This window comes from Scatophagus argus, chromosome 12 (genome assembly GCF_020382885.2).
Source record: "Scatophagus argus isolate fScaArg1 chromosome 12, fScaArg1.pri, whole genome shotgun sequence".
Classification (NCBI taxonomy): domain Eukaryota; kingdom Metazoa; phylum Chordata; class Actinopteri; family Scatophagidae; genus Scatophagus; species Scatophagus argus.
Window position 1 is genome coordinate 12,720,425 of NC_058504.1, and position 24,475 is coordinate 12,744,899.

Genomic DNA, 24,475 nt, shown 5'->3' on the forward strand with positions numbered 1-24,475 from the left:
AAAATGTTATGATGTAAAATACAAGAGTGTAGAGACAAGAGTTTCCTTGTAGCATATTTCTTAGCATTTTTTTTGTCTGTGAAGGAAGATGAGGAGCCACAAAAACAAAAGGCTGAAGCATACAGCACATACAGTCCTGCTGCAACAGCTGTGACTCCTCTCTCATCTGACATTTAGCTCCCCCTCTCCTCCTCCCGATGACACTGAATACAGTTCAAGGAGGAAAATGCTCTCACCCACTTAACAAAGACAACATACACATCCACACGAAACACAACAGTCATTGCACTGTGAATGGGTTTCAGCTCAGACATTCGGCTTACAAACGCAATTGCACTGATGTGTCGAGCCAGCCAAGCAGACAGACAAAGCCACTGGAGCAAGCAGCCACGCCTCCACCAAAAAGAGCACACAGAATGAAAATATACTATGATGGACATGCTGTATTCAGTGTACAGTGTCCTGTTGTACTGTAATATTTCATATCAAAACCACCTGATGTTGCTAACTTCAAATATAATGTTGATCCATCAGTGAGCCAAGCCACATCCTATGCGCTTGTGTTCTGAATACAGTTCAAGATACTACTTGCAATTCATCCACTTCTCTTTCAGTTCTCCTCTTTCTCATTAACCTTTTTACTCCTCCCCAAAACGCCACAGCAAAGTAACAAAAGTGCAGTATAGAGACAGCGCTTTCTCACAAAGAACCAGCTCACAGAGAAACAGGAGATCAGGTGATCCACTGACACCACCCTGCAGTTTTTAGGTTTAATGAGATGCACTCATATTTAATCACATCAGTAAATCTTTTCTGGGCATCTGCTGTCCAGGCACAAGCTTAGCGCCGCTGCTGTATTGCGAAAAACATGATGCCTCGAACACAAACATGAAATATGCATGCACACGTACATATAGAAAGGCAGTCATTGCTATCGAGTAGCACACTGGAGGGAAAAAAAAAAAAAACTGGACAGAGGGGCTGCAGGGAAAGTGTGTTCAGCCTCTCCTTCATGAAGCTCAGCTGCTGCCTTATACTCTGAATCTGAACTGATGATTTTCTCCATCTTCGTTCATATTCTGCTCTGGCTTACTGCTTTACTTCACATGCTGCTCAGTGGGTCAACATATGCTATCAGATTAAGATAAGATAAGATGAACTTTATTGATTCTCAGACACATTTAATGACAGTATATAATACATTTTTTTTCTGACAGTCATTTTTCTCGATAGGAAATCTGAGGCTGACCCAGTTGTTTCAGAGAAAAGATTATCTACACACTTTAAAATATCTAATTAGAAGCTCAACTATTTGCCCCTTGATTATTGCTTTTTATCTGCACCATCTGTTGCCAGATTTACCATGGCTATTTCACTGACATAATCCACATCCTTCTATCAAAATAAACCCATTTCCATTAAATATTGTGAGGTGTCTATAGATGAGCCATACAAAAGCCACTTCCCCTCCCCCCTGCTCTACTGCTCTCTCCCCTCCCTCGTCGTCTTCCGCTGCTGTTGCTAAGACCGCTGAGCGCATGCTAGTCTGTGAACAAACCAGTAGATTCAGAGAGGTGGATCTCCTCGTGTGTTGCTATGGGCAACACACAGTGTTCAACAGAGAATCAGCTCAGAAACCTAGCATGCAGACCTTCCCACAAGTGATAAAATATGACCTAATTTTTAGTCACTCAAAAGGATCATCTGCACAGAAGCTACTGTGTATCGTGTATTTGCACACACACACACACACATATATATATACAGTATATAAATATATACTTAAACTGTATACACTCTTTTGTTCACAGCTTTATATACATGTGTTTTAAGTCCAAAGCACAAAAAGCCAACCAAGTCAAAAATCACAATAAAAAATAATTGCCTGCTGCTTTGCAGTTCTGTAATCAGCGACGATCCCGGCCAAAGCAAAGTGCGCCAGCCCCACCTGACTGGCTCGACATTGTGTTTCACTTCACCAGCCGCAGGATCTCTCTCTCTATCTCCATCTTCCTTCACTTTGTCTTGGCTGCAGCCAGTCATGACCCACTGAATCACCTCAGCTATACCAGTGAGCACAGACCTCAAGTACTTCTCTTTACGCACAAGCAAGATTTCTGACAGACACGCATGTGGAGCAGCAAAAAACAAAACAAAACAAAAAAAAACCTAAACCCAAACATATAACATACAACATAAAACCCAAACATAAAGATGTGTACAAGCATGTTAAACACTCAAACAACAATTTCTGTCCTGTCAGGACTTAAACACAAATAACTTACAGTGAAATGTCTTTTTCAAACAACTGGCTGGATATATACATCGTGAAAGAACATTATATCACACTCGGAGGATCAGATGCAGTTAATCACATGATGCAGATGTCAGGCAAAGCTTCAACACTGGTTGTAGGAACAAGCTCTCCGGTATTTAGGTCTATCAAATCATACACCTGATGTTTTCAGAATGAGTTAACACAAAAGAGCGGTGGTTACTGGAATAAGCCTAACTTAAAAAACAAACAAACCCTAAACTCCTTCTTCCACAAGGTTTAACCACAGCTCAAATTCTGTATTTATTATTTTTCACAGCCAGTTTATGAGCTACTGTGACACAACCACACATATCCTGAAATAAGCACAGCAGAGTTTAAATTATTAAAATTCAGTCCATTAGTGCACTCAACTCAGAACTTCAGTGGTCTGAATGAAACCAAACACGATGAAATACAAAGACATAACAGCTTAAAGGCATTTGTTTACTTCATGAAAGAATTTGTTTGGTTATGTTGTCTTGCTCTAGAAAGCAGCTGTGTCTTCATTCTCATGAGTAGATATTGCTATTGACAGAAATATCTCATTATCTTAATAACCAATTATAACTGTATTTTACAACAAATCAGTGTATGCATGAAATGTCATTTACAAATGACTGACCGGATATATAAATACTGAAAGAGCATCATATCACACTTGGAGGTCCAGATGTAGTTGATCACGTGATGGAGATGTTACAGGATGTAACATTTCTTAAGATTTAATGTCATACATTAAGACACCACAGCAGCATTGAGGTGACATAAAATTAACATGCCAATTGCAGTCTTTGTGTAATTTACAAATCAATCAACACGCTGGGCTGTGTGAGTCATACAACCCCCTGCAAAGCAACAACTTTTCCATTTCCACCAGTGGTGAATTCAACGTCTGTTCCATATCTATTCAACTATTCTGAACAAGTGGTTTGATTCAGTACGTTGGGCACACTTTAACCATGAATATCTGGATCTCATCTATCACAAGCATTTAAACCTGAAGTACCTTGAAATTAATCGATCCTTCTTACCTCTTCAGAAGTGCGTCTCCTGTCAGGGAGCACCAGTGTGTTGGCATGGCTGCCAGGGACTATAGTAGATCCTATACTCATTCTGGGTCCAACTAACATGTAGCGTTTGTCTCCAGATCTGTACTGGATGCTGTGACACAGTGTCCCGTCATAATTAGTCTCTTGGAGATATTTAGAAGTATAGTCTGTGGATTTGGAGCACTGCATTGCAATCAGCACGATGATACTGATGAGGAAAAGGACTGAAACTGAGCCCAAAGTTATGATGAGATAAAAAGTCACATCATTCCCCTCATCATCTTTGGCTGCACTTTTAACGTCAGAGGCTGCAAAAGCCTCTTTGGGCTCCACCACTTTGACAATCACAGTAGCTGTTGCTGAGAGGGAAACGTTCCCATTGTCTTTGACCAGTATGAGCAGTTTGTGCTCAGCCTCGTCTGTCTCTGTGAATGAGCGAAGTGTTCTGATCTGTCCTGTATAGCGGTCCAAAGCAAAGAGGCTGTGGTCAGTGACTTCCTGCAGTGAAAAGAGTAACCAGCCGTTATATCCTATATCAGCGTCATAGGCTCTGACTTTAGTCACCAAGTGTCCTGCGTTCACATTGCGGGGAATCTCCTCCACACCTTCAGCAGAGCCGTTGGAGCTGACTGGATACAGGATGACTGGAGCGTTGTCGTTCTGATCCAGAATGAACACGTTCACTGTGACGTTGCTGCTCAGTGATGGAGTTCCAGAGTCTGTGGCCACGACTTGGAACTGGAACGTCTTCAGAGTCTCAAAGTCAAAACTTTTTAGCGCCATAATATCCCCACTTTCAGAATTGATGTTCAGAAATGACGTAATTTTTTTGTGTTCGTTTCCATTTCTCACAATGTCATATGATATGAGAGCATTATCACCCTCATCACAATCACGAGCACTCACTGAAAATAAAGAGGCTCCTGCTGCATTGTTCTCATTGACATAAAAAGTATACGGACTTGCTGAAAACTCTGGACTGTTGTCATTTACATCTGATACAGTGACACTTATTGTTCTATGAGATGACAGTGGTTGTTCACCAGCATCTTTAGCAATTATTGTCACATCGTATTTGGACTGACGCTCTCTATCCAGCAGAGATTTGGTGACTATAGAGTACATATTGTCCTGTAAGGATGGTGTTAATGTGAACGGTACATCCTCGTTAATATAACAGATTACTTTACCATTTACACCTGAATCATTATCATTCACACTTATCAGTGCTACTGTCGTTCCAGGTTTGGAGTCCTCAGGAATTGCTCTCGAAAAGGATGTCACCTCAATCTCGGGTGCGTTGTCATTCAGGTCCACAATAGTTATTACAACACTTTTTTCTGTTGAGAGGGGAACTGGTCCTTTATCAGAAGCTTTTATGTCAATTTCATACCTGTCTTTTGCTTCAAAATCTATCTTCCCTTTCACGGTAATTTCACCAGTATTAGCGTCGACTTCAAACAGTTTACGCAGTTTAGTATTTACATTATTGCCAAAGGAATAAACTACCTCCCCATTTAAACCATCATCTAAATCTGTGGCATTTATTTGCATGATGACTGTGCCAACGGGAGAATTTTCCTCAAGCACCGCAGCATATGAGTCTTTGGCAAACACGGGCATGTTGTCATTCACATCCAAAACATTAACGATAATTGCCATGGTTCCTGAACGAGCAGGTTTTCCTCCGTCAACGGCGGTCAGCAGCAGTCTGTGACCTCTGGCGGTTTCTTTGTCCAGCGATTTATGCAAATACAAAATAGGGATTTTCCCATCTTCTCCTCTATCTTTAACCTCCAGGCGAAAATGGTCGTTTTGACTGAGCTTGTACAGTTGAATAGAATACATGTCGCTGTCCGGATCACGGGCGCCCTGCAGCTGAAATCGCGCCCCGGGTAAAGCAGATTCTGAGATCTCTAAATTGGTCTCGTTTTGGGTGAAGGTGGGCGGATGATCGTTCACATCCAAAACCTCTATGGCGACGTAATGCACCTCTAACGGGTTCTCCAGCACAGTCTTTATGTTGATAATGCACGTACTGATCCGCTCACACACCTCTTCTCTGTCTACTTTGCGGTTAACATGCAAGATTCCGTTGTCGTTTAGTTGAAACAGGGGTTCGGTCGATCCAGAAACGATGCGAAATCCTCTAGCATTCAAGGCGCTCACATCCAGCCCTAAATCTTTAGCGATATTCCCAACAACAGCACCCACAGTGAGCTCTTCGGGAATAGAGTATCGTAGCTGTGCCGAAGCAAAATTGAAAGTAAGAGCCAAAGAAACAATGAGAACGACCAGGCGCTCCAACCACGCACTGTGTCCTCGTCGTGCCATATTGGATTCCATAAAACCAAAACGAATAGAAAGGTTAGATATTCAAATATGAGTCTAAACAGGAACTCGCATTTTAAGCAACCATAACAACTGGTCGATATTAGAAAAAATGTCGGTGAAAGACTCTAATATTTGAAGCCATCGCCCGAAAGCTCAGCCGCATCCTGTCGCGAAACTACTGACGTAGAGGATGGCCAACCGAGACTCGTTCATTTTCACAAGCAGTGACACCATGCGAGCTGACTATACAATGCAGGTACACTTTCAGTGAGAAAATATATTTCTATGTGACAGTCGCAGTGGATTTAAGTTCCCATAACCTGTTGAGGGTGCAGGCGTAAAGGGGGGGGAAATGGAGTCCAGAATGACAAGTGATCTTGAGTGGATAATTACAATCTGTATTATTATAATAATATATTTTTTTAAAAATTCGTTAACTGGCTAGAGTAACCTCCTGTCTGTTCAGAGAGACAGGACCTGAGAACAAAACAGCACCATGAACAGTTACTAACGCCAGCGATAACTCGGCCCAGCCACAGAGTCAGACTTAATATTGCATCACAGGAGCCCGAAAAGCTCAAATCACAAATTGCTGATTAATCGATGGATGTATACTTAATACTGCAAAGTGTTTTTCAAAGTAGACTGAAAAAGCAGGAGACTATAAAATAAAAAAGAGACGCGTAGCACACATCGATATAAGAGACACACACAAACTGTAGCCGAGAGTCGAATCAGCAGGGAGTCCTTCTTCACAAAACTATTAGAATATTATTATAATGCCAAGCAAACAGTATTGATGCAGTACAGGCTGTGAACGTAAACTAATTAATGAACAAGCAAATTAATAAAACTGCGAGGGCTTACACACGCCCACACACACACATAAAACACTGTTTCACAATATTCAAAAAGAGAATGTGTTGTTAATATGACAGCAGACAGCCCACAACTTTAGCCCACACACACATTCACACACTGTGTCACCAAAAAAGCTTGATTTAAAAACTTTACCTCTTCAGATGTACGTCTCCTGTCAGGGAGCACCAGTGTGTTGGCATGGCTGCCAGGGACTATAGTAGATCCTATACTCATTCTGGGTCCAACTAACATGTAGCGTTTGTCTCCAGATCTGTACTGGATGCTGTGACACAGTGTCCCGTCATAATTAGTCTCTTGTAGATATTTAGAAGTATAGTCTGTGGATTTGGAGCACTGCATTGCAATCAGCACGATGATACTGATGAGGAAAAGGACTGAAACTGAGCCCAAAGTTATGATGAGATAAAAAGTCACATCATTCCCCTCATCATCTTTGGCTGCACTTTTGACATCAGAGGCTGCAAAAGCCTCTTTGGGCTCCACCACTTTGACAATCACAGTAGCTGTTGCTGAGAGGGAAACGTTCCCATTGTCTTTGACCAGTATGAGCAGTTTGTGCTCAGCCTCGTCTGTCTCTGTGAATGAGCGAAGTGTTCTGATCTGTCCTGTATAGCGGTCCAAAGCAAAGAGACTGTGGTCAGTGACTTCCTGCAGTGAAAAGAGTAACCAGCCGTTATATCCTATATCAGCGTCATAGGCTCTGACTTTAGTCACCAAGTGTCCTGCGTTCACATTGCGGGGAATCTCCTCCACACCTTCAGCAGAGCCGTTGGAGCTGACTGGATACAGGATGACTGGAGCGTTGTCGTTCTGATCCAGAATGAACACGTTCACTGTGACGTTGCTGCTCAGTGACGGAGTTCCAGAGTCTGTGGCCACGACTTGGAACTGGAACGTTTTCAGAGTCTCAAAGTCAAAACTTTTTAGCGCCATAATATCCCCACTTTCAGAGTTAATATTTAAAAACACGCCCGCACTATTGCCACTGCTGTCCCTTGGAATGTGATAGGACACACGCGCATTATCACCATCATCAAGGTCAGATGCCTTCACTGAAAACACTGGCAGGACTAAGTCATTATTTTCAGTAATATAGAATGTATATGGACTCATTGAAAACTGTGGTCCGTTATCATTCACATCTGAAACAGCCACACTTATTGTCTTTTCAGATGAGAGTGACGGCTCGCCACTGTCCTTTGCAACAATCGTAAGTTCATAAAAAGACATTTCTTCTCTGTCCAATGGTGATTTGGTTACTATGGCATACATATTATCTTGCAAGGATGGAGATACAGTAAATGGAACATCCTCACGTATAAAGCAGGAAACCTTTCCATTGAGGCCTGAATCCAAATCACTGACGCTGATCAAAGCTACTGTTGTTCCAATTCTAGTATCTTCAGGGACTGATTTGGAAAATGATGTAACTTCAACCGCTGGAGGATTGTCGTTAAGGTCGATTACTTTAATTATCACTGTTTTGTCTGTGGAAAAGGTGACACTGCCCTGATCTGAAGCTTGTACATCGATTTCATAGCTTCTACTTTCCTCAAAATCAATTACACCGGTCACTTTAATTTCACCCGTACTTGGGTCTATGCTAAATAGCTTCTGTAAATGAGAATCCACTTCTTTACCAAATGAGTAAACGATTTCACTGTTTGCACCCTCATCCAAATCAGTCGCATTAACCTGAATAACCAACGTGCCAGGAGCTGAGTTTTCATTTAAAGTAGCAGAATATACGTCTTTTGTAAAAACCGGTGAGTTGTCGTTCACATCGAGCACCTCAATTACGATTTCTATTGTTCCAGACCTCGCCGGCCTCCCGCCGTCAATAGCGGTAAGCATCAGCTTGTGCCGCCTCATAGCCTCTCTGTCTAATTGCTTCTGTAAAACCAGAAAGGGCATCTTACGGTCCTCGCCCCTCTCCTTAACCTCCAAACGAAAGTGGTCATTGTGGCTGAGTCTGTACTGCTGAACCGTGAACTGACCGCCATCCGGGTCGCGTGCAGGTTGGAGCTGAAACCTCGCTCCCGGTAACGTCGATTCAAATATCTCCAGTCGTTTCTCCTTTTCGGCAAACACGGGGGAGTGGTCGTTCACATCCAGCACCTCTATAGCCACATAATGGATTTCCAGAGGATTTTCCAGCACGGTTTTAAGGTTGATTATACACGCGTTGCTCCGTTCACAGATTTCCTCCCTGTCCACTTTCCTGCCGACATACAGGATGCCGTCGTCGTTACTCAAACGAAACAGCGGTTCCGTTGAACTGCCGACAATGCGATACTCTCTATCTTTGAGCGTGGCCTTGTCAATTCCAAGGTCTTTCGCGATATTTCCAACAACACTCCCTTCTTTCACCTCTTCGGAGATGGAGTATCTGATCTGAGCAGAGGCTTCGCTCCAAAACGTTACAAAAACCACCACGGACGCGAGGCATCTCCATCGCTTTATCCACACCTGGCTCTCCATCCTACACAAAAAATAATAAATCTGGGATCTATAGTAGTATGGTCAAGAAATAATAATCCGTCTTATTTCCACGCATCACCGAGACAGCGCCGGGAACTGCACAGGGCTACTTTTGTGTCCAAGCCCTTTACACGTAACGTCAAAAGAAGAACTAATGGTGATGACGAAGAGTTGCAGAGACACCATGTGCCATTATACCGACACCATGCGATCCAGCACGTTATTGCAGCGCTGTTCAAATAAAAAATACAGCAAACTCAAAAGTTTATTAAACAAGGAAAGCACAAGTTTACTGAGACAAACGGCCTATTCATATAATGAGAAATATCTGCAACAAGGAGTCGTTTTTCTTCAATGGACTCGACTTCCACGCAGTTCCCTCTGCAAAGAGGCATCATTTCTAAGAATCAGGGCGCCTGCATAATTCTTACATCTGCGACATTTCAAGACAAATGGCTGCGTTGAAAGAACGACTTACAGCACCACGGACAGCGACACTCCCTGCTGCACTCAGACACATCTGAATAGGGGACAGCCCATGTTGTGACACATTACGTGCAAGACCGTGTTGTTCTGACAAACGTGAACATGAGGGAAAATGACATTAACATACAGAATAGGCCGTATATCTTCACCTATCCAAAAAGAAAAACACTAATTACCATGATGTTACGTGGACAAGATGTTGCTTTTTAAAAACCTGAAATGATAAACTTCTAAAAAAGATTTAACCGACTCTCGTGGTTCTATGAATGAATGAATTCCTGAATCCGGCATTAATTGCTGTAGATGAGTAAATTCTGTGACACAGATAGGTCCTGAAATTTCAACAGTATTGAACAACAGTGTACTGTTGTAATTAATTCAGTGGCAACCTCACTCAGTGGCCACCTTGGACTGTTTGTCTTCCTGTGTGGACTGCATGGTGTGACACAGAGCCACATCATAATCATTTGTTTATATTTTAGTATAATCTACTATTTTTCAAACTGCACTGCAAACAACACAATTACTGGTCATATAACATACTAATGACACTCGAAGCAATTCACAACCTTCTTTTTTTATGACGCCACAGCTAACACCAAACAATAAGTTTGTGTCATTTCCTGGGAAGAACTGCATTTTTAAGTATCACCACAACGCAGCAGTGAGGTAAGACAAACACTGCATACGAACTGCAATTCAGTATTATTTTTATGAATCACACTCCGGGCTGTGTGAGAATCAACCATACAACCACCTGTAAAGAAAGAACTTAACTCAGCAATCTCATGAAAACACTATACCTACTCATTTTCCCCAGCAAAAATGTTTACATCTGTGGTTCCTTTCTATCTGGACATTCTGAATAGGTGGTGTGATTCACTGCTGTTGACACACCTCAGTCATGAGAGTCTGCATTCCATTTATTAAGAGCTTTACTATCAGAACTGCATTTAAAATAAAGTCTTGTTTCTTACCTCTTCAGAAGTACGTCTCCTGTCAGGGAGCACCAGTGTGTTGGCATGGCTGCCAGGGACTATAGTAGATCCTATACTCATTCTGGGTCCAACTAACATGTAGCGTTTGTCTCCAGATCTGTACTGGATGCTGTGACACAGTGTCCCGTCATAATTAGTCTCTTGTAGATATTTAGAAGTATAGTCTGTGGATTTGGAGCACTGCATTGCAATCAGCACGATGATACTGATGAGGAAAAGGACTGAAACTGAGCCCAAAGTTATGATGAGATAAAAAGTCACATCATTCCCCTCATCATCTTTGGCTGCACTTTTAACGTCAGAGGCTGCAAAAGCCTCTTTGGGCTCCACCACTTTGACAATCACAGTAGCTGTTGCTGAGAGGGAAACGTTCCCATTGTCTTTGACCAGTATGAGCAGTTTGTGCTCAGCCTCGTCTGTCTCTGTGAATGAGCGAAGTGTTCTGATCTGTCCTGTATAGCGGTCCAAAGCAAAGAGACTGTGGTCAGTGACTTCCTGCAGTGAAAAGAGTAACCAGCCGTTATATCCTATATCAGCGTCATAGGCTCTGACTTTAGTCACCAAGTGTCCTGCGTTCACATTGCGGGGAATCTCCTCCACACCTTCAGCAGAGCCGTTGGAGCTGACTGGATACAGGATGACTGGAGCGTTGTCGTTCTGATCCAGAATGAACACGTTCACTGTGACGTTGCTGCTCAGTGACGGAGTTCCAGAGTCTGTGGCCACGACTTGGAACTGGAACGTTTTCAGAGTCTCAAAGTCAAAACTTTTCAGGGCGGTGATTTGTCCACTATCTGGATTTATGTTGAGAAATGAGGCCAATTTATTTACTTCGCTTCCACCTCTGAGAATATGATAGGAAATGAGAGCATTGTCGTTCTCATCGCGATCAGAAGCTTTAACAGAAAACACTGAGGCTCCTGGCTCATTCCCCTCACTGACATAGAAAGTGTAAGGACTCAGTGAAAACTCTGGACTGTTGTCATTCACATCTGACACCACAACACTGATGGTCTTTTCTGATGATAATGGTGGCTGACCAGCATCTTTTGCACTTATTGTTAAGTCATAATGTGACTGTTTCTCTCTGTCCAGAGGTGATTTGGTGACTAATGAATACATTTTGTCTTGTAAGGATGGTGATAAAGTAAATGGAACATCCTCACCTATGGAGCAAATAACTTTCCCATTGAGACCAGAGTCCAAGTCATTGACACTGATGAGGGCAACTGTAGTTCCAGGTCTGGAGTCTTCAGGAATGGAGCTTGAAAATGAGGTAACTTCAATCTCAGGTGCGTTATCATTCACATCAACTATCTTGATGATCACACTTTTTTGTGTGGCCAGAGGAGCTAAACCTTTATCTGATGCTTGAATTTCAATTTCATATTTGTCCTTCTCCTCATAATCTATGAGCCCTTTTACGGTTATTTCTCCCGTGGATGGATCAATATCAAAAATATTTAATAATCTATGACTCACACTGTTACTGAAAGAATAATTTACTTCTCCGTTCGGGCCGTCATCTAAATCAGTTGCATTCACTTGTATGACTGTTGTACCTACTGGAGCATTTTCATCGAGCATCACAGAATAAACATCTCTAGTAAAAACGGGCGCGTTATCATTAATATCCAAAACATTTACTAGAATATTCATGTCGCCCGATTTCGGAGGTTTTCCTCCATCCAGAGCCGTCAGCACCAAAGAGTGACTTCTCACTACTTCCCTGTCTAAAGATTTCTGCACAACTAATATGGGTATTTTACCATCGTCTCCCTTATCCTTCACTTCCAGACGGAAGTGGTCACTGGGGCTCAGTTTATACTGCTGAACAGAAAAGGGACCCCCGTCTGGATCCCGTGAAGCCTTTAGCGGAATGCGTACTCCAGGCAACACAGACTCTGAAACCTCCAACGTTTTCTCTTTCTCTGGGAAACTGGGAGCATGGTCGTTTATATCCAGAACTTCAACTGCAACATAGTGGACTTCCAGTGGATTTTCCAACACTGTTTTCAGATTTATCACACAAGTACTACTTCGTTCGCACACCTCCTCTCTGTCGATCTGTCGGCTCACATACAGGATGCCGTCATTCTGATCTACATGGAAAAGAGGATGCATAGCACTAGAAACAGCCCGATACTTCCTGTCTTTCAGTGTGCTCTTATCTAATCCCAAATCCTTCGCGATATTCCCGACCACGGTTCCTTCGCTGACTTCCTCGGAGACAGAATATCTTAACTGCGCCGAAGCAACCGTCCACAAAAGCACCGCAACCGCGCAGACGATCCACCGTCTTCTCGCCCTTTTTACCTCGCATCCTCTTTGTTCCATGATTCAAAACAAAGCTGTCGCTGATTCCTCGCGGGATCAAGAGGCGTTTTGAGTGAAATCAATCCAACACATCAGAGTCTGCAAATGATCGCTCCGTATCAAAAATGTTAAATGAAAAAAATAATGCGGGACTTCAGCGATAAAAGACGCAGCAAGCCGCCATGCGATTCTGCCAGTGTCGAACCATCACAGCGCTATAAAGAGGAGGAACCGGAATTCACTGACGACAAGCTAAAGCCGTTGTTTTGCGAACACACTGACCCCATGCGAACGAAGTGCTCACTACAAGGAAATCAACGTTTCTCCAGCTATGTTTTAGTAAACTTTAAATACTTTGGCCCCATTCACAGAGGTGTTACATCAGCTGAGGAGATGCCTTCCCAAGCAAGGTTATCACTGAAAAAAATATAACGAATAAATCCAATATTCTTTTCAATTAAGACGGAGATGTCAAATGCTCCCAAAATGCTTAACGCGCTCCTATAATAATTTTCATTAGCTGAATATTTAGAAATAAAAACGTGTGAGGGAACTGCAGCTAACAAAGCAGTGGTTCGACATTTCTTAGAAAGTATCAACAACTATCAGGACACGAGAGCCAAAGTGAACAGCACCATGGACAGCGAAAACCACAAGCTATGACTCGGCTCGGCCACAGTGTGTGACATTACATTTGATCACGGAAGCCCAGGAAGATCATATCACATTATGATGCAAATGAAGGTGCAATATGTTCGGCACTCTGCAAACTGTTCTTCAATCAAACAATGTGTGCTGTGACACTGGTGTGTGTTTCTCAGAGTACATTGAAAAAGAATGAAGCGACAAAATAGCAATCGCATTATAAAGCATTGGTGACCTTTCATAGCTACTGTTGTTGTAGTTACGACTACGCTTAAACCATACAGTCAAATTAAAAATGCTGCTGAGGATCAAAACATTCAAGTGACCTTCTTCACAGAACAATAGTATGATATAAAGCAAACATACGCACACAGCATATGCAGTGGATGATTAGATGAACTGATTCTCAATGAATGGATGACCATCACAACCAGTAGAAACAAGTCAGCGTTGTCGCAGAAACACCCTTACCTCTTCAGAAGTTCGTCTCCTGTCAGGGAGCACCAGAGTATTTGCATGGCTGCCAGGGACTATAGTAGATCCTATACTCATTCTGGGTCCAACTAACATGTAGCGTTTGTCTCCAGATCTGTACTGGATGCTGTGACACAGTGTCCCGTCATAATTAGCCTCTTGTAGATATTTAGAAGTATAGTCTGTGGATTTGGAGCACTGCATTGCAATCAGCACGATGATACTGATGAGGAAAAGGACTGAAACTGAGCCCAAAGTTATGATGAGATAAAAAGTCACATCATTCCCCTCATCATCTTTGGCTGCACTTTTAACATCAGAGGCTGCAAAAGCCTCTTTGGGCTCCACCACTTTGACAATCACAGTAGCTGTTGCTGAGAGGGAAACGTTCCCATTGTCTTTGACCAGTATGAGCAGTTTGTGCTCAGCCTCGTCTGTCTCTGTGAATGAGCGAAGTGTTCTGATCTGTCCTGTATAGCGGTCCAAAGCAAAGAGACTGTGGTCAGTGACTTCCTGCAGTGAAAAGAGTAACCAGCCGTTATATCCTATATCAGCGTCATAGGCTCTGACTTTAGTCACCAAGTGTCCTGCGTTCACATTGCGGGGAATCTCCTCCACACCTTCAGCAGAGCCGTTGGAGCTGACTGGATACAGGATGACTGGAGCGTTGTCGTTCTGATCCAGAATGAACACGTTCACTGTGACGTTGCTGCTCAGTGACGGAGTTCCAGAGTCTGTGGCCACGACTTGGAACTGGAACGTTTTCAGGGTCTCAAAGTCAAAACTTTTTAGGGCGGAAATTTGTCCGTTTTCAGAATTTATGTTGAGAAATGAGGCCAATTTATTTACTTCGCTTCCACCTCTGAGAATATGATAGGAAATGAGAGCATTGTTGTTCTCATCGCGATCAGAAGCTTTAACAGAAAACACTGAGGCTCCTGGCTCATTCCCCTCACTGACATAGAAAGTGTAAGGACTCAGTGAAAACTCTGGACTGTTGTCATTCACATCTGACACCACAACACTGATGGTCTTTTCTGATGATAATGGTGGCTGACCAGCATCTTTTGCACTTATTGTTAAGTCATAATGTGACTGTTTCTCTCTGTCCAGAGGTGATTTGGTGACTAATGAATACATTTTGTCTTGTAAGGATGGTGATAAAGTAAATGGAACATCCTCACCTATGGAGCAAATAACTTTTCCATTGAGACCAGAGTCCAAGTCATTGACACTGATGAGGGCAACTGTAGTTCCAGGTCTGGAGTCTTCAGGAATGGAGCTTGAAAATGAAGTAACTTCAATCTCAGGTGCGTTATCATTCACATCAACTATCTTGATGATCACACTTTTTTCTGTTGTTAGTGGAGCTAAACCTTTATCTGACGCTTCAATTTCAATTTCATATTTGTCCTTCTCCTCATAATCTATTAGTCCTTTTACAGCCACCTCGCCTGTTAATGGATCAATTTCAAACAGTTTTAATATATTTGGATTCATACTGTTGCTAAAAGCATAAACTACTTCTCCGTTCGGGCCGTCATCTAAATCAGTTGCATTCACTTGTATGACTGTTGTACCTACTGGAGCATTTTCATCGAGCATCACAGAATAAACATCTCTAGTAAAAAGAGGTGCGTTATCATTAATATCCAACACGTTTACTAGAATATTCATTTCGCCAGATTTCGGAGGTTTCCCTCCATCCAGTGCTGTTAACACTAATGAGTGACTTCTGGCAGTTTCCCTGTCTAAAGATTTTTGAATAATCAGTATTGGTATTTTACCATCGTCTCCCTTATCTTTGACTTCCAAACGGAAATGGTCGTTCTGGCTCAGTTTATACTGCTGCACGGAGTAATGACCACTGTCTGGATCCCGTGCGGCTTTTAGCTGAAATCGCGCTCCCGGTAACACGTTCTCAGAAATCTCCAACCTTTTCTCTTCCTCTGGGAAAGTTGGAGCATGGTCATTTATGTCCAGAACATCCACTTCAACGTAATGGATTTCCAGTGGATTTTCTAGCACGGTTTTCAGACTGATTGAACACGTACTGCTCTGCGCACACACCTCTTCTCTGTCGATCTTTCGGCTCACATACAGGATGCCGTCGTTGTGATTTACATGGAAAAGAGGATCCGCATTACTGGATACAATCCGATACTTTCTTTCTTTCAACGTGCTTTTATCTAATCCCAGATCTTTTGCTATATTTCCAACAACAGTTCCCTCGTTAACCTCCTCAGAGATTGAATATCGTATTTGCGCTGAGGCTGCGCTCCACAAAAGCACCGCAACCACGCAGCCGACCAAATATCCTCTCGCCCTTCGCCGCTCGCACCTTCTTTGTTCCATGGCTATAAATGATACCATCAGTAATCCATTACGAGAACTGCGTTGTAAAAACAGAATCCAGTCCTTTTCCTGTCTGTAAATATTCACTCCTAAATAGTCAGTAAAGGTAGCAAACAGGGAATTCACGAAGAGAACAATAAGCAGAGTAGGAGCTGTGCAGATATCAAAGTGACAGTATTGTCAAGAGGCGGAACCAAAATGCAGTGACGACAAGCTCGTGTACTGCTGACTTTTTACATTACACTGACACCATGCGGACCAAACGACCAAAACTCCAGCGATTTGGAACACATTTTATGAGTGGCAAATTGTTTCACAGCAAATGGGAAACTCCGACAAAACGTAGTCGAGAAATCATAAAGAGAATTGGAGAAGGACGACTCAGTAAACAGGTGTGGTGGGAAATGATCTCCTATTGCAGCCCCAAGTCTGACTCCACTCCAAACAGTTTCTCTGAGGGGGCCAGGTTAGACGAAGCATTTGTAGGTCTATATTCAAACCTTTTAGTGCGTGTCAGAAAAACATGAAATCACAACTGTCTTGTGTCACGAACGGGTATGTGTTCATTTCCATCAGTTTTCAAAACCTGTTACACTCTTTTACTCCATTTCCTGGGCCGAGGTCCCCCAGGTGGCCTTCTCACTCTTTGGTTCATATTTACTTATTGCCATCACCACACAAGCAAAGTCAGAATTTCCTATAAAGCTAATACCAAATAAAACAAGACCATAAACGCCTTTCAGTGCTTTAGATTTCTGCAGAGCATCATGCAAAGGAAACCAGAGAAACAGCCAGTGGATACACCACAATACTTTGCAAATTCAGACCACAGTCCCATAAAAGCATACAATGCAGTGTGTGTAGGACACAAATGAGCAAACGAGTCAGCAAACATTTCACAGTTTTCATTAAACTCAACTGCAATCAATGTCCCTCATGTGCAGCTTATACGAAATATGGACGTGGATTAACTGACAACAGTTTGTGCAAATCCAGAAACACAAAGTTTTTCTGATATCAACCAGATGTTATCAGAAACATCCATTCTAACCCATCTAGGAGAAATGAAGAAAAAATTTCCAGATATTGCTTGTTATGTATGGAAGTTTGCCTCACTTGTCTATTAAAAACATGCAGAATACTCTAAAAATGCTGTTAAATTACAGAAAGTAATTTCTGAAAAACAAACAAATAAAAACACACCTGTTTAGACGTGTCTTACCTCTTCAGAAGTACGTCTCCTGTCAGGGAGCACCAGAGTATTTGCATGGCTGCCAGGGACTATAGTAGATCCTATACTCATTCTGGGTCCAACTAACATGTAGCGTTTGTCTCCAGATCTGTACTGGATGCTGTGACACAGTGTCCCGTCATAATTAGTCTCTTGTAGATATTTAGAAGTATAGTCTGTGGATTTGGAGCACTGCATTGCAATCAGCACGATGATACTGATGAGGAAAAGGACTGAAACTGAGCCCAAAGTTATGATGAGATAAAAAGTCACATCATTCCCCTCATCATCTTTGGCTGCACTTTTAACGTCAGAGGCTGCAAAAGCCTCTTTGGGCTCCACCACTTTGACAATCACAGTAGCTGTTGCTGAGAGGGAAACGTTCCCATTGTCTTTGACCAGTATGAGCAGTTTGTGCTCAGCCTCGTCTGTCTCTGTGAATGAGCGAAGTGTTCTGATCTGTCCTGTATAGCGGTCCAAAGCAAAGAGACTGTGGTCAGTGACTTCCTGCAGTGAAAAGAGTAACCAGCCGTTATATCCTATATCAGCGTCATAGGCTCTGACTTTAGTCACCAAGTGTCCTGCGTTCACATTGCGGGGAATCTCCTCCACACCTTCAGCAGAGCCGTTGGAGCTGACTGGATACAGGATGACTGGAGCGTTGTCGTTCTGATCCAGAATGAACACGTTCACTGTGACGTTGCTGCTCAGTGACGGAGTTCCAGAGTCTGTGGCCACGACTTGGAACTGGAACGTTTTCAGAGTCTCAAAGTCAAAACTTTTTAGGGCGGAAATTTGTCCGTTTTCAGAATTTATGTTGAGAAATGAGGCCAATTTATTTACTTCGCTTCCATCTCTGAGAATATGATAGGAAATGAGAGCATTGTCGTTCTCATCGCGATCAGAAGCTTTAACAGAAAACACTGAGGCTCCTGGCTCATTCCCCTCACTGACATAGAAAGTGTAAGGACTCAGTGAAAACTCTGGACTGTTGTCATTCACATCTGACACCACAACACTGATGGTCTTTTCTGATGATAATGGTGGCTGACCAGCATCTTTTGCACTTATTGTTAAGTCATAATGTGACTGTTTCTCTCTGTCCAGAGGTGATTTGGTGACTAATGAATACATTTTGTCTTGTAAGGATGGTGATAAAGTAAATGGAACATCCTCACCTATGGAGCAAATAACTTTCCCATTGAGACCAGAGTCCAAGTCATTGACACTGATGAGGGCAACTGTAGTTCCAGGTCTGGAGTCTTCAGGGATGGAGCTTGAAAACGAAGTAACTTCAATCTCAGGTGCGTTATCATTGACGTCAACTATCTTAATAATTACGCTTTTTTGTGTGGCCAGAGGAGCTAAACCTTTATCTGATGCTTGAATTTCAATTTCATATTTGTCCTTCTCCTCATAATCTATGAGCCCTTTAACAGTTATTTCTCCAGTTGATGGATCAATATCAAAAAGGTTTAACAATTTACGATTCACAATACTGCTAAATGAGTAAACTACTTCTCCGTTCGGGCCGTCATCTAAATCAGTTGCATTCACTTGTATGACTGTTGTACCTACTGGAGCATTTTCATCGAGCATCACAGAATAAACATCTCTAGTAAAAAGAGGTGCGTTATCATTAATATCCAACACGTTTACTAGAATATTCATTTCGCCAGATTTCGGAGGTTTCCCTCCATCCAGTGCTGTTAACACTAATGAGTGACTGCCTGCAGCTTCCCTGTCTAAAGATTTCTGCACAACTAATATGGGTATTTTACCATCTTCTCCCTTATCCTTAACTTCCAAACGGAAGTGGTCACTGGGGCTCAATTTATATTGCTGAACAGAAAACGCACCCCCGTCTGGATCGCGTGCATGTTGTACCGGAATACGTACTCCCGGCAACACGGACTCAGAAATCTCCAACATTTTCTCTTCCTCCGGGAAACTGGGAGCATGGTCGTTTATATCGAGCACCTCCACTCCAACATAGTGAACCTCCAATGGATTTTCTAGCACAGTTTTTAGATTTATCAAACACGTACTGCTCTGCGCACACACCTCTTCTCTGTCGATCTTTCTGCTCACATACAGGATGCCGTCGTTTTGATTTACACGGAAAAGAGGATCCGTATTACTGGAAACAATCCGATACTTCCTGTCTTTCAGTGTGGCTTTATCTAATCCCAGATCTTTTGCTATATTTCCAACAACAGTTCCCTCGTTAACCTCCTCAGAGGTTGAATATCGTATTTGCGCTGAGGCTGCGCTCCACAAAAGCACCGCAACCACGCAGCCGACCAAATATCCTCTCGCCCTTCGCCGCTCGCACCTTCTTTGTTCCATTGTTAAACCCGATATCATTAGTGACTTGTCACAAAAACAGCAACTGCGCTATAATGACAGAATCCAGGTCTTCCCCATGTGGTAATCTTCATCCTCTTCTTACAGCGACAAACATGAGGGAAAATAGAGTCTGTCCAAAGGCAGCAGTGAACTCAGAAACGACTGTGACAAGATCGAGTGGAAGACTCAAAAAGAGGTGGAACCAAAACGCCCTGACGACAAGCCAGTGTAATGCTTAGTTTTCCTATTACACTGACACCATGCGATGTGAATTCTAACTACAAGAAATCTAAATCAGGAGCACGTGAATAATAGTTAGTCTTATCTCGAAACAGTGCCAGAACAGCCAGGCGAATGAAAATAGATGTTGAGGTTTGTTAAATCACAAGTCCCATCCCACCTGCATCATCACCCTGTCCCTCCTGACTCGTCCACTCCCCCTACATCATGTAACCCGCTTTTCATGCTTGCAAGCTCCCTGATTTAACTCCATTTTGGATTTTTGGATCCTGTGTTTAAATGTGCACCACATCAGATGTTCTGTGAGCTGACATGACTACAATCATTATCAGCATTATAGCTCACTCTTAAGACCTCAGTTCAATGTAAATATGAAGCAAAGCTTTCCAAAATGAAGATGGATTCCACATACCATGTGAGAATATAATTTATAATTTAACATCAAGTGGAATTAAAATAAAGATGGATGGTTAGTGGCTTGTTAAGTCAATGATCACATTAATTCTGGACTATCACAGCAGTTCCGTTCAGCACCATGGAGAGAAATGACCACTAACTTTATTCCTGTCCAACCACGTTTGGAGAGAGTATCATCACTCTGTTATGAGTTTATTTGTTAACAGTGGGGTGATTTTGTTTTTCCTCAAGTAGACAAGATGTAACGAAATCTTTGCTGTGTAGCTATAGAGACATCATGCTGAAGCAACGCTGGTGAGTTTCTGCAGTCAGTCACTTCTTATTTAATAGAAACATGAATCACCTCATCAAATTACGCATGAGCTTTGATGTGTCAGTGATATCACTTTTCAAAAATTCGACACTCGTGTAAGAGGGCAAAAATAGCAATAGAGGAAGAAAGTAAATGAAAAGGTTATTAATATAAAAACAAAATAAAAATCAACTTTTCAAACAAAACCGACAAGCGTTCAACATTAGTCCAGCAGAAACTGCAGACAGCTAACCAATGGACAAAACTGTGTTTTTGAAGAAAAGTCAGGATGTCAATTGTGCTCTTCAAACTTGTGACTGACCTGCCCAACTTACATATGTAAGACATGAAACGCTGTTTCACAATATTCAAAAAGACAATGTGTTGTTAATATGACAGCAGACAGGCCACAACTTTCGCTCACACACTCGCACACACACATTCACACACTGTGTCACCAAAAAAGCTTGATTGAAAAACTTTACCTCCTCAGAAGTACGTCTCCTGTCAGGAAGGACCAGAGTATTTGCATGGCTGCCAGGGACTATAGTAGATCCTATACTCATTCTGGGTCCAACTAACATGTAGCGTTTGTCTCCAGATCTGTACTGGATGCTGTGACACAGTGTCCCGTCATAATTAGCCTCTTGGAGATATTTAGAAGTGTAGTCTGTGGATTTGGAGCACTGCATTGCAATCAGCACGATGATACTGATGAGGAAAAGGACTGAAACTGAGCCCAAAGTTATGATGAGATAAAAAGTCACATCATTCCCCTCATCATCTTTGGCTGCACTTTTAATGTCAGAGGCTGCAAAAGCCTCTTTGGGCTCCACCACTTTGACAATCACAGTAGCTGTTGCTGAGAGGGAAACGTTCCCATTGTCTTTGACCAGTATGAGCAGTTTGTGCTCAGCCTCGTCTGTCTCTGTGAATGAGCGAAGTGTTCTGATCTGTCCTGTATAGCGGTCCAAAGCAAAGAGACTGTGGTCAGTGACTTCCTGCAGTGAAAAGAGTAACCAGCCGTTATATCCTATATCAGCGTCATAGGCTCTGACTTTAGTCACCAAGTGTCCTGCGTTCACATTGCGGGGAATCTCCTCCACACCTTCAGCAGAGCCGTTGGAGCTGACTGGATACAGGATGACTGGAGCGTTGTCGTTCTGATCCAGAATGAACACGTTCACTGTGACGTTGCTGCTCAGTGACGGAGTTCCAGAGTCTGTGGCCACGACTTGGAACTGGAACGTTTTCAGAGTCTCGAAGTCAAAACTTTTTAAGGCAGTGATTTGTCCACTATCTGGATTTATGTTGAGAAATGAGGCCAATTTATTTACTTCACTTCCATCTCTGAGAATATGATAGGAAATGAGAGCATTGTCGTTCTCATCGCGATCAGAAGCTTTAACAGAAAACACTGAGGCTCCTGGCTCATTCCCCTCACTGACATAGAAAGTGTAAGGACTCAGTGAAAACTCTGGACTGTTGTCATTCACATCTGACACCACAACACTGATGGTCTTTTCTGATGATAATGGTGGCTGACCAGCATCTTTTGCACTTATTGTTAAGTCATAATGTGACTGTTTCTCTCTGTCCAGAGGTGATTTGGTGACTAATGAATACATTTTGTCTTGTAAGGATGGTGATAAAGTAAATGGAACATCCTCACCTATGGAGCAAATAACTTTCCCATTGAGACCAGAGTCCAAGTCATTCACACTGATGAGGGCAACTGTAGTTCCAGGTCTGGAGTCTTCAGGGATGGAGCTTGAAAATGAGGTAACTTCAATCTCAGGTGCGTTATCATTCACATCAACTATCTTGATTATTACACTTTTTTCTGTAGCCAGAGGAGCGAAACCTTTATCTGAGGCTTGAATTTCAATTTCATATTTGTCCTTCTCCTCATAATCTACTCGGCCTTTTACAGTTATTTCTCCAGTTGATGGATCAATTTCAAATAGCTTTAATATATTTGCATTCACACTTTTGCTAAATGAGTAAACTACATCGCCGTTAGTACCATCGTCTAAATCAGTTGCGTTCACTTGTATGACTGTTGTACCTACTGGAGAATTTTCATCGAGCATCACAGAATAAGCTTCCTGAGAGAAAACAGGCGCGTTATCATTAATATCCAACACGTTTACTAGAATATTCATTTCGCCAGATTTCGGAGGTTTCCCTCCATCCAGAGCGGTCAGGACTAATGAGTGACGTCCTGCAGTTTCCCTGTCTAAAGATTTCTGCACAACTAATATTGGTATTTTGCCATCTTCTCCCTTATCCTTAACTTCCAAACGGAAGTGGTCGTTGTTGGTAAGTTTATACTGTTTCACAGAGTAATGACCACTGTCTGGATCCCGTGCGGCTTTTAGCTGAATACGTACTCCCGGTAACACGTTCTCAGAAATCTCCAGCGTCGTCTCTTCCTCTGGGAAAGTAGGAGCATGGTCATTTATATCCAGCACGTCCACTTCAACGTAATGGATTTCCAGTGGATTTTCTAGCACGGTTTTCAGACTGATTAAACACGTACTGCTCTGCACACACACCTCTTCTCTGTCGATCTTTCGGCTCACATACAGGATGCCGTCGTTTTGATTTACATGGAAAAGAGGATCCGCATTACTGGTAACAACCCGAAACTTCCTGTCTTTCAATGTAGCTTTATCTAATCCCAGATCTTTTGCTATATTTCCAACAACAGTTCCTTCGCCAACCTCCTCAGAGATTGAATATCGTATTTGCGCTGAGGCTGCGCTCCACAAAAGCACCGCAACCACGCAGCCGACCAAATATCCTCTCGCCCTTCGCCGCTCGCACCGTCTTTGTTCCATGGTTGAACCCGAAGACATCAGTAATCCATCACAAGCACAACGACGATGTGGTAACGACGAAATCCAACACTTCCCCTAACTACAAATACTGATCCACTTACTGTAAAACCATAAATTCGACCAAACCAACCATTTAGACAAAATGCGCACAGAAACGATCATGCCAGTATCAAAGTGAGTGCTGTCAGGGGGTGGAACCAAATGGAAATGACGACAAGCTCTTGTAACGCTGACTTTTTACATCACACTGACACCATGCGGACCTGATTTCATATTGCAGATGTTTGAAAGATGTTTTGCACGTTATGTAAATTATAATCTGGTTTTTAGTAACAACGAAACCAGCGATGGTAGTCGAATGTATGAAGCTACTGAGTCTGAGAACAATCGACCAAGAACCCGTGTTCAGAAAAGGTAGAAAACTGAAAATGTTTTTGAAAATCTCTATGATGGCGACCAATGTGTCAGAAAACGAAGCCAAACGCTTTCAGCACCAAGGACAGCGATTCCGACGTGTTGCACTTCAGTGTGCCCCTTCAGATGAGGCATCGTCACTTCTCTTTCGGATATTTAACAGTGCTGAGCCCACCTGAGCAGGTTTCTGAAACTGCTGTACCGCACTTGTAATTTTCAGCGATGGAAAAGCTTACTTTTTCATCATGAGTTGTTCATTTTTAATTAAAGAGAACACTGGTACCTATGCCAGTTTTCATTTGTTGGTCCGCAAAGTTGAGTTATGAGGCTACAGTGAAAATAGACGAAGGTT

The 24,475-nt window shown here is 42.5% G+C and overlaps 4 protein-coding genes across 7 annotated transcripts in view; all 4 read right to left on the reverse strand.

Moving 5' to 3' along the window:
- Nucleotides 1–16,770, reverse strand: part of LOC124068260 (protocadherin alpha-C2-like) — a 99,903-nt gene extending 83,133 nt beyond the window's left edge. Inside the window, exons 1-2 of one of the 4 annotated variants that reach the window (XM_046406365.1) lie at nucleotides 10,527–13,556; nucleotides 9,424–9,636 (exon numbers count right to left, since the gene is read on the reverse strand). In XM_046406365.1, the coding sequence (XP_046262321.1) occupies nucleotides 9,574–9,636; nucleotides 10,527–12,884 (2,421 nt within the window). In that variant the 5' untranslated portion in view covers nucleotides 12,885–13,556 and the 3' untranslated portion in view covers nucleotides 9,424–9,573. Of the gene's footprint in view, nucleotides 1–3,348; nucleotides 6,563–9,423; nucleotides 9,637–10,526; nucleotides 13,557–13,979 lie in introns of those variants that run through there. The other 3 variants (XM_046406361.1, XM_046406364.1, XM_046406363.1) reach the window with 3 other exon arrangements.
- Nucleotides 6,611–9,203, reverse strand: LOC124068265 (protocadherin alpha-3-like). The gene has a single exon (XM_046406369.1). It carries the CDS (start codon nucleotides 9,061–9,063, stop codon nucleotides 6,655–6,657), a length of 2,409 nt encoding a protein of 802 aa, XP_046262325.1. The 5' UTR covers nucleotides 9,064–9,203; the 3' UTR covers nucleotides 6,611–6,654.
- Nucleotides 16,771–17,053: 283 nt separating the features above from the next.
- LOC124068267 (protocadherin alpha-8-like) lies at nucleotides 17,054–20,279 on the reverse strand. Its single transcript, XM_046406372.1, has one exon. It carries the CDS (start codon nucleotides 19,933–19,935, stop codon nucleotides 17,545–17,547), a length of 2,391 nt encoding a protein of 796 aa, XP_046262328.1. The 5' UTR covers nucleotides 19,936–20,279; the 3' UTR covers nucleotides 17,054–17,544.
- Nucleotides 20,280–21,234: 955 nt separating this feature from the next.
- On the reverse strand, nucleotides 21,235–23,824 carry LOC124068642 (protocadherin alpha-3-like). The gene has a single exon (XM_046407039.1). The coding sequence runs from the start codon at nucleotides 23,725–23,727 to the stop codon at nucleotides 21,235–21,237; it is 2,493 nt and encodes an 830-aa protein (XP_046262995.1). The 5' UTR covers nucleotides 23,728–23,824.
- Nucleotides 23,825–24,475: the final 651 nt, after the last annotated feature.

Coding starts and splice junctions, on each gene's coding strand:
- LOC124068265 (XM_046406369.1), bottom strand. CDS start 9,063: ATGGAGAGCCAGGTGTGGATAAAGCGATGGAGATGCCTCGCGTCCGTG.
- LOC124068267 (XM_046406372.1), bottom strand. CDS start 19,935: ATGATATCGGGTTTAACAATGGAACAAAGAAGGTGCGAGCGGCGAAGG.
- LOC124068642 (XM_046407039.1), bottom strand. CDS start 23,727: ATGTCTTCGGGTTCAACCATGGAACAAAGACGGTGCGAGCGGCGAAGG.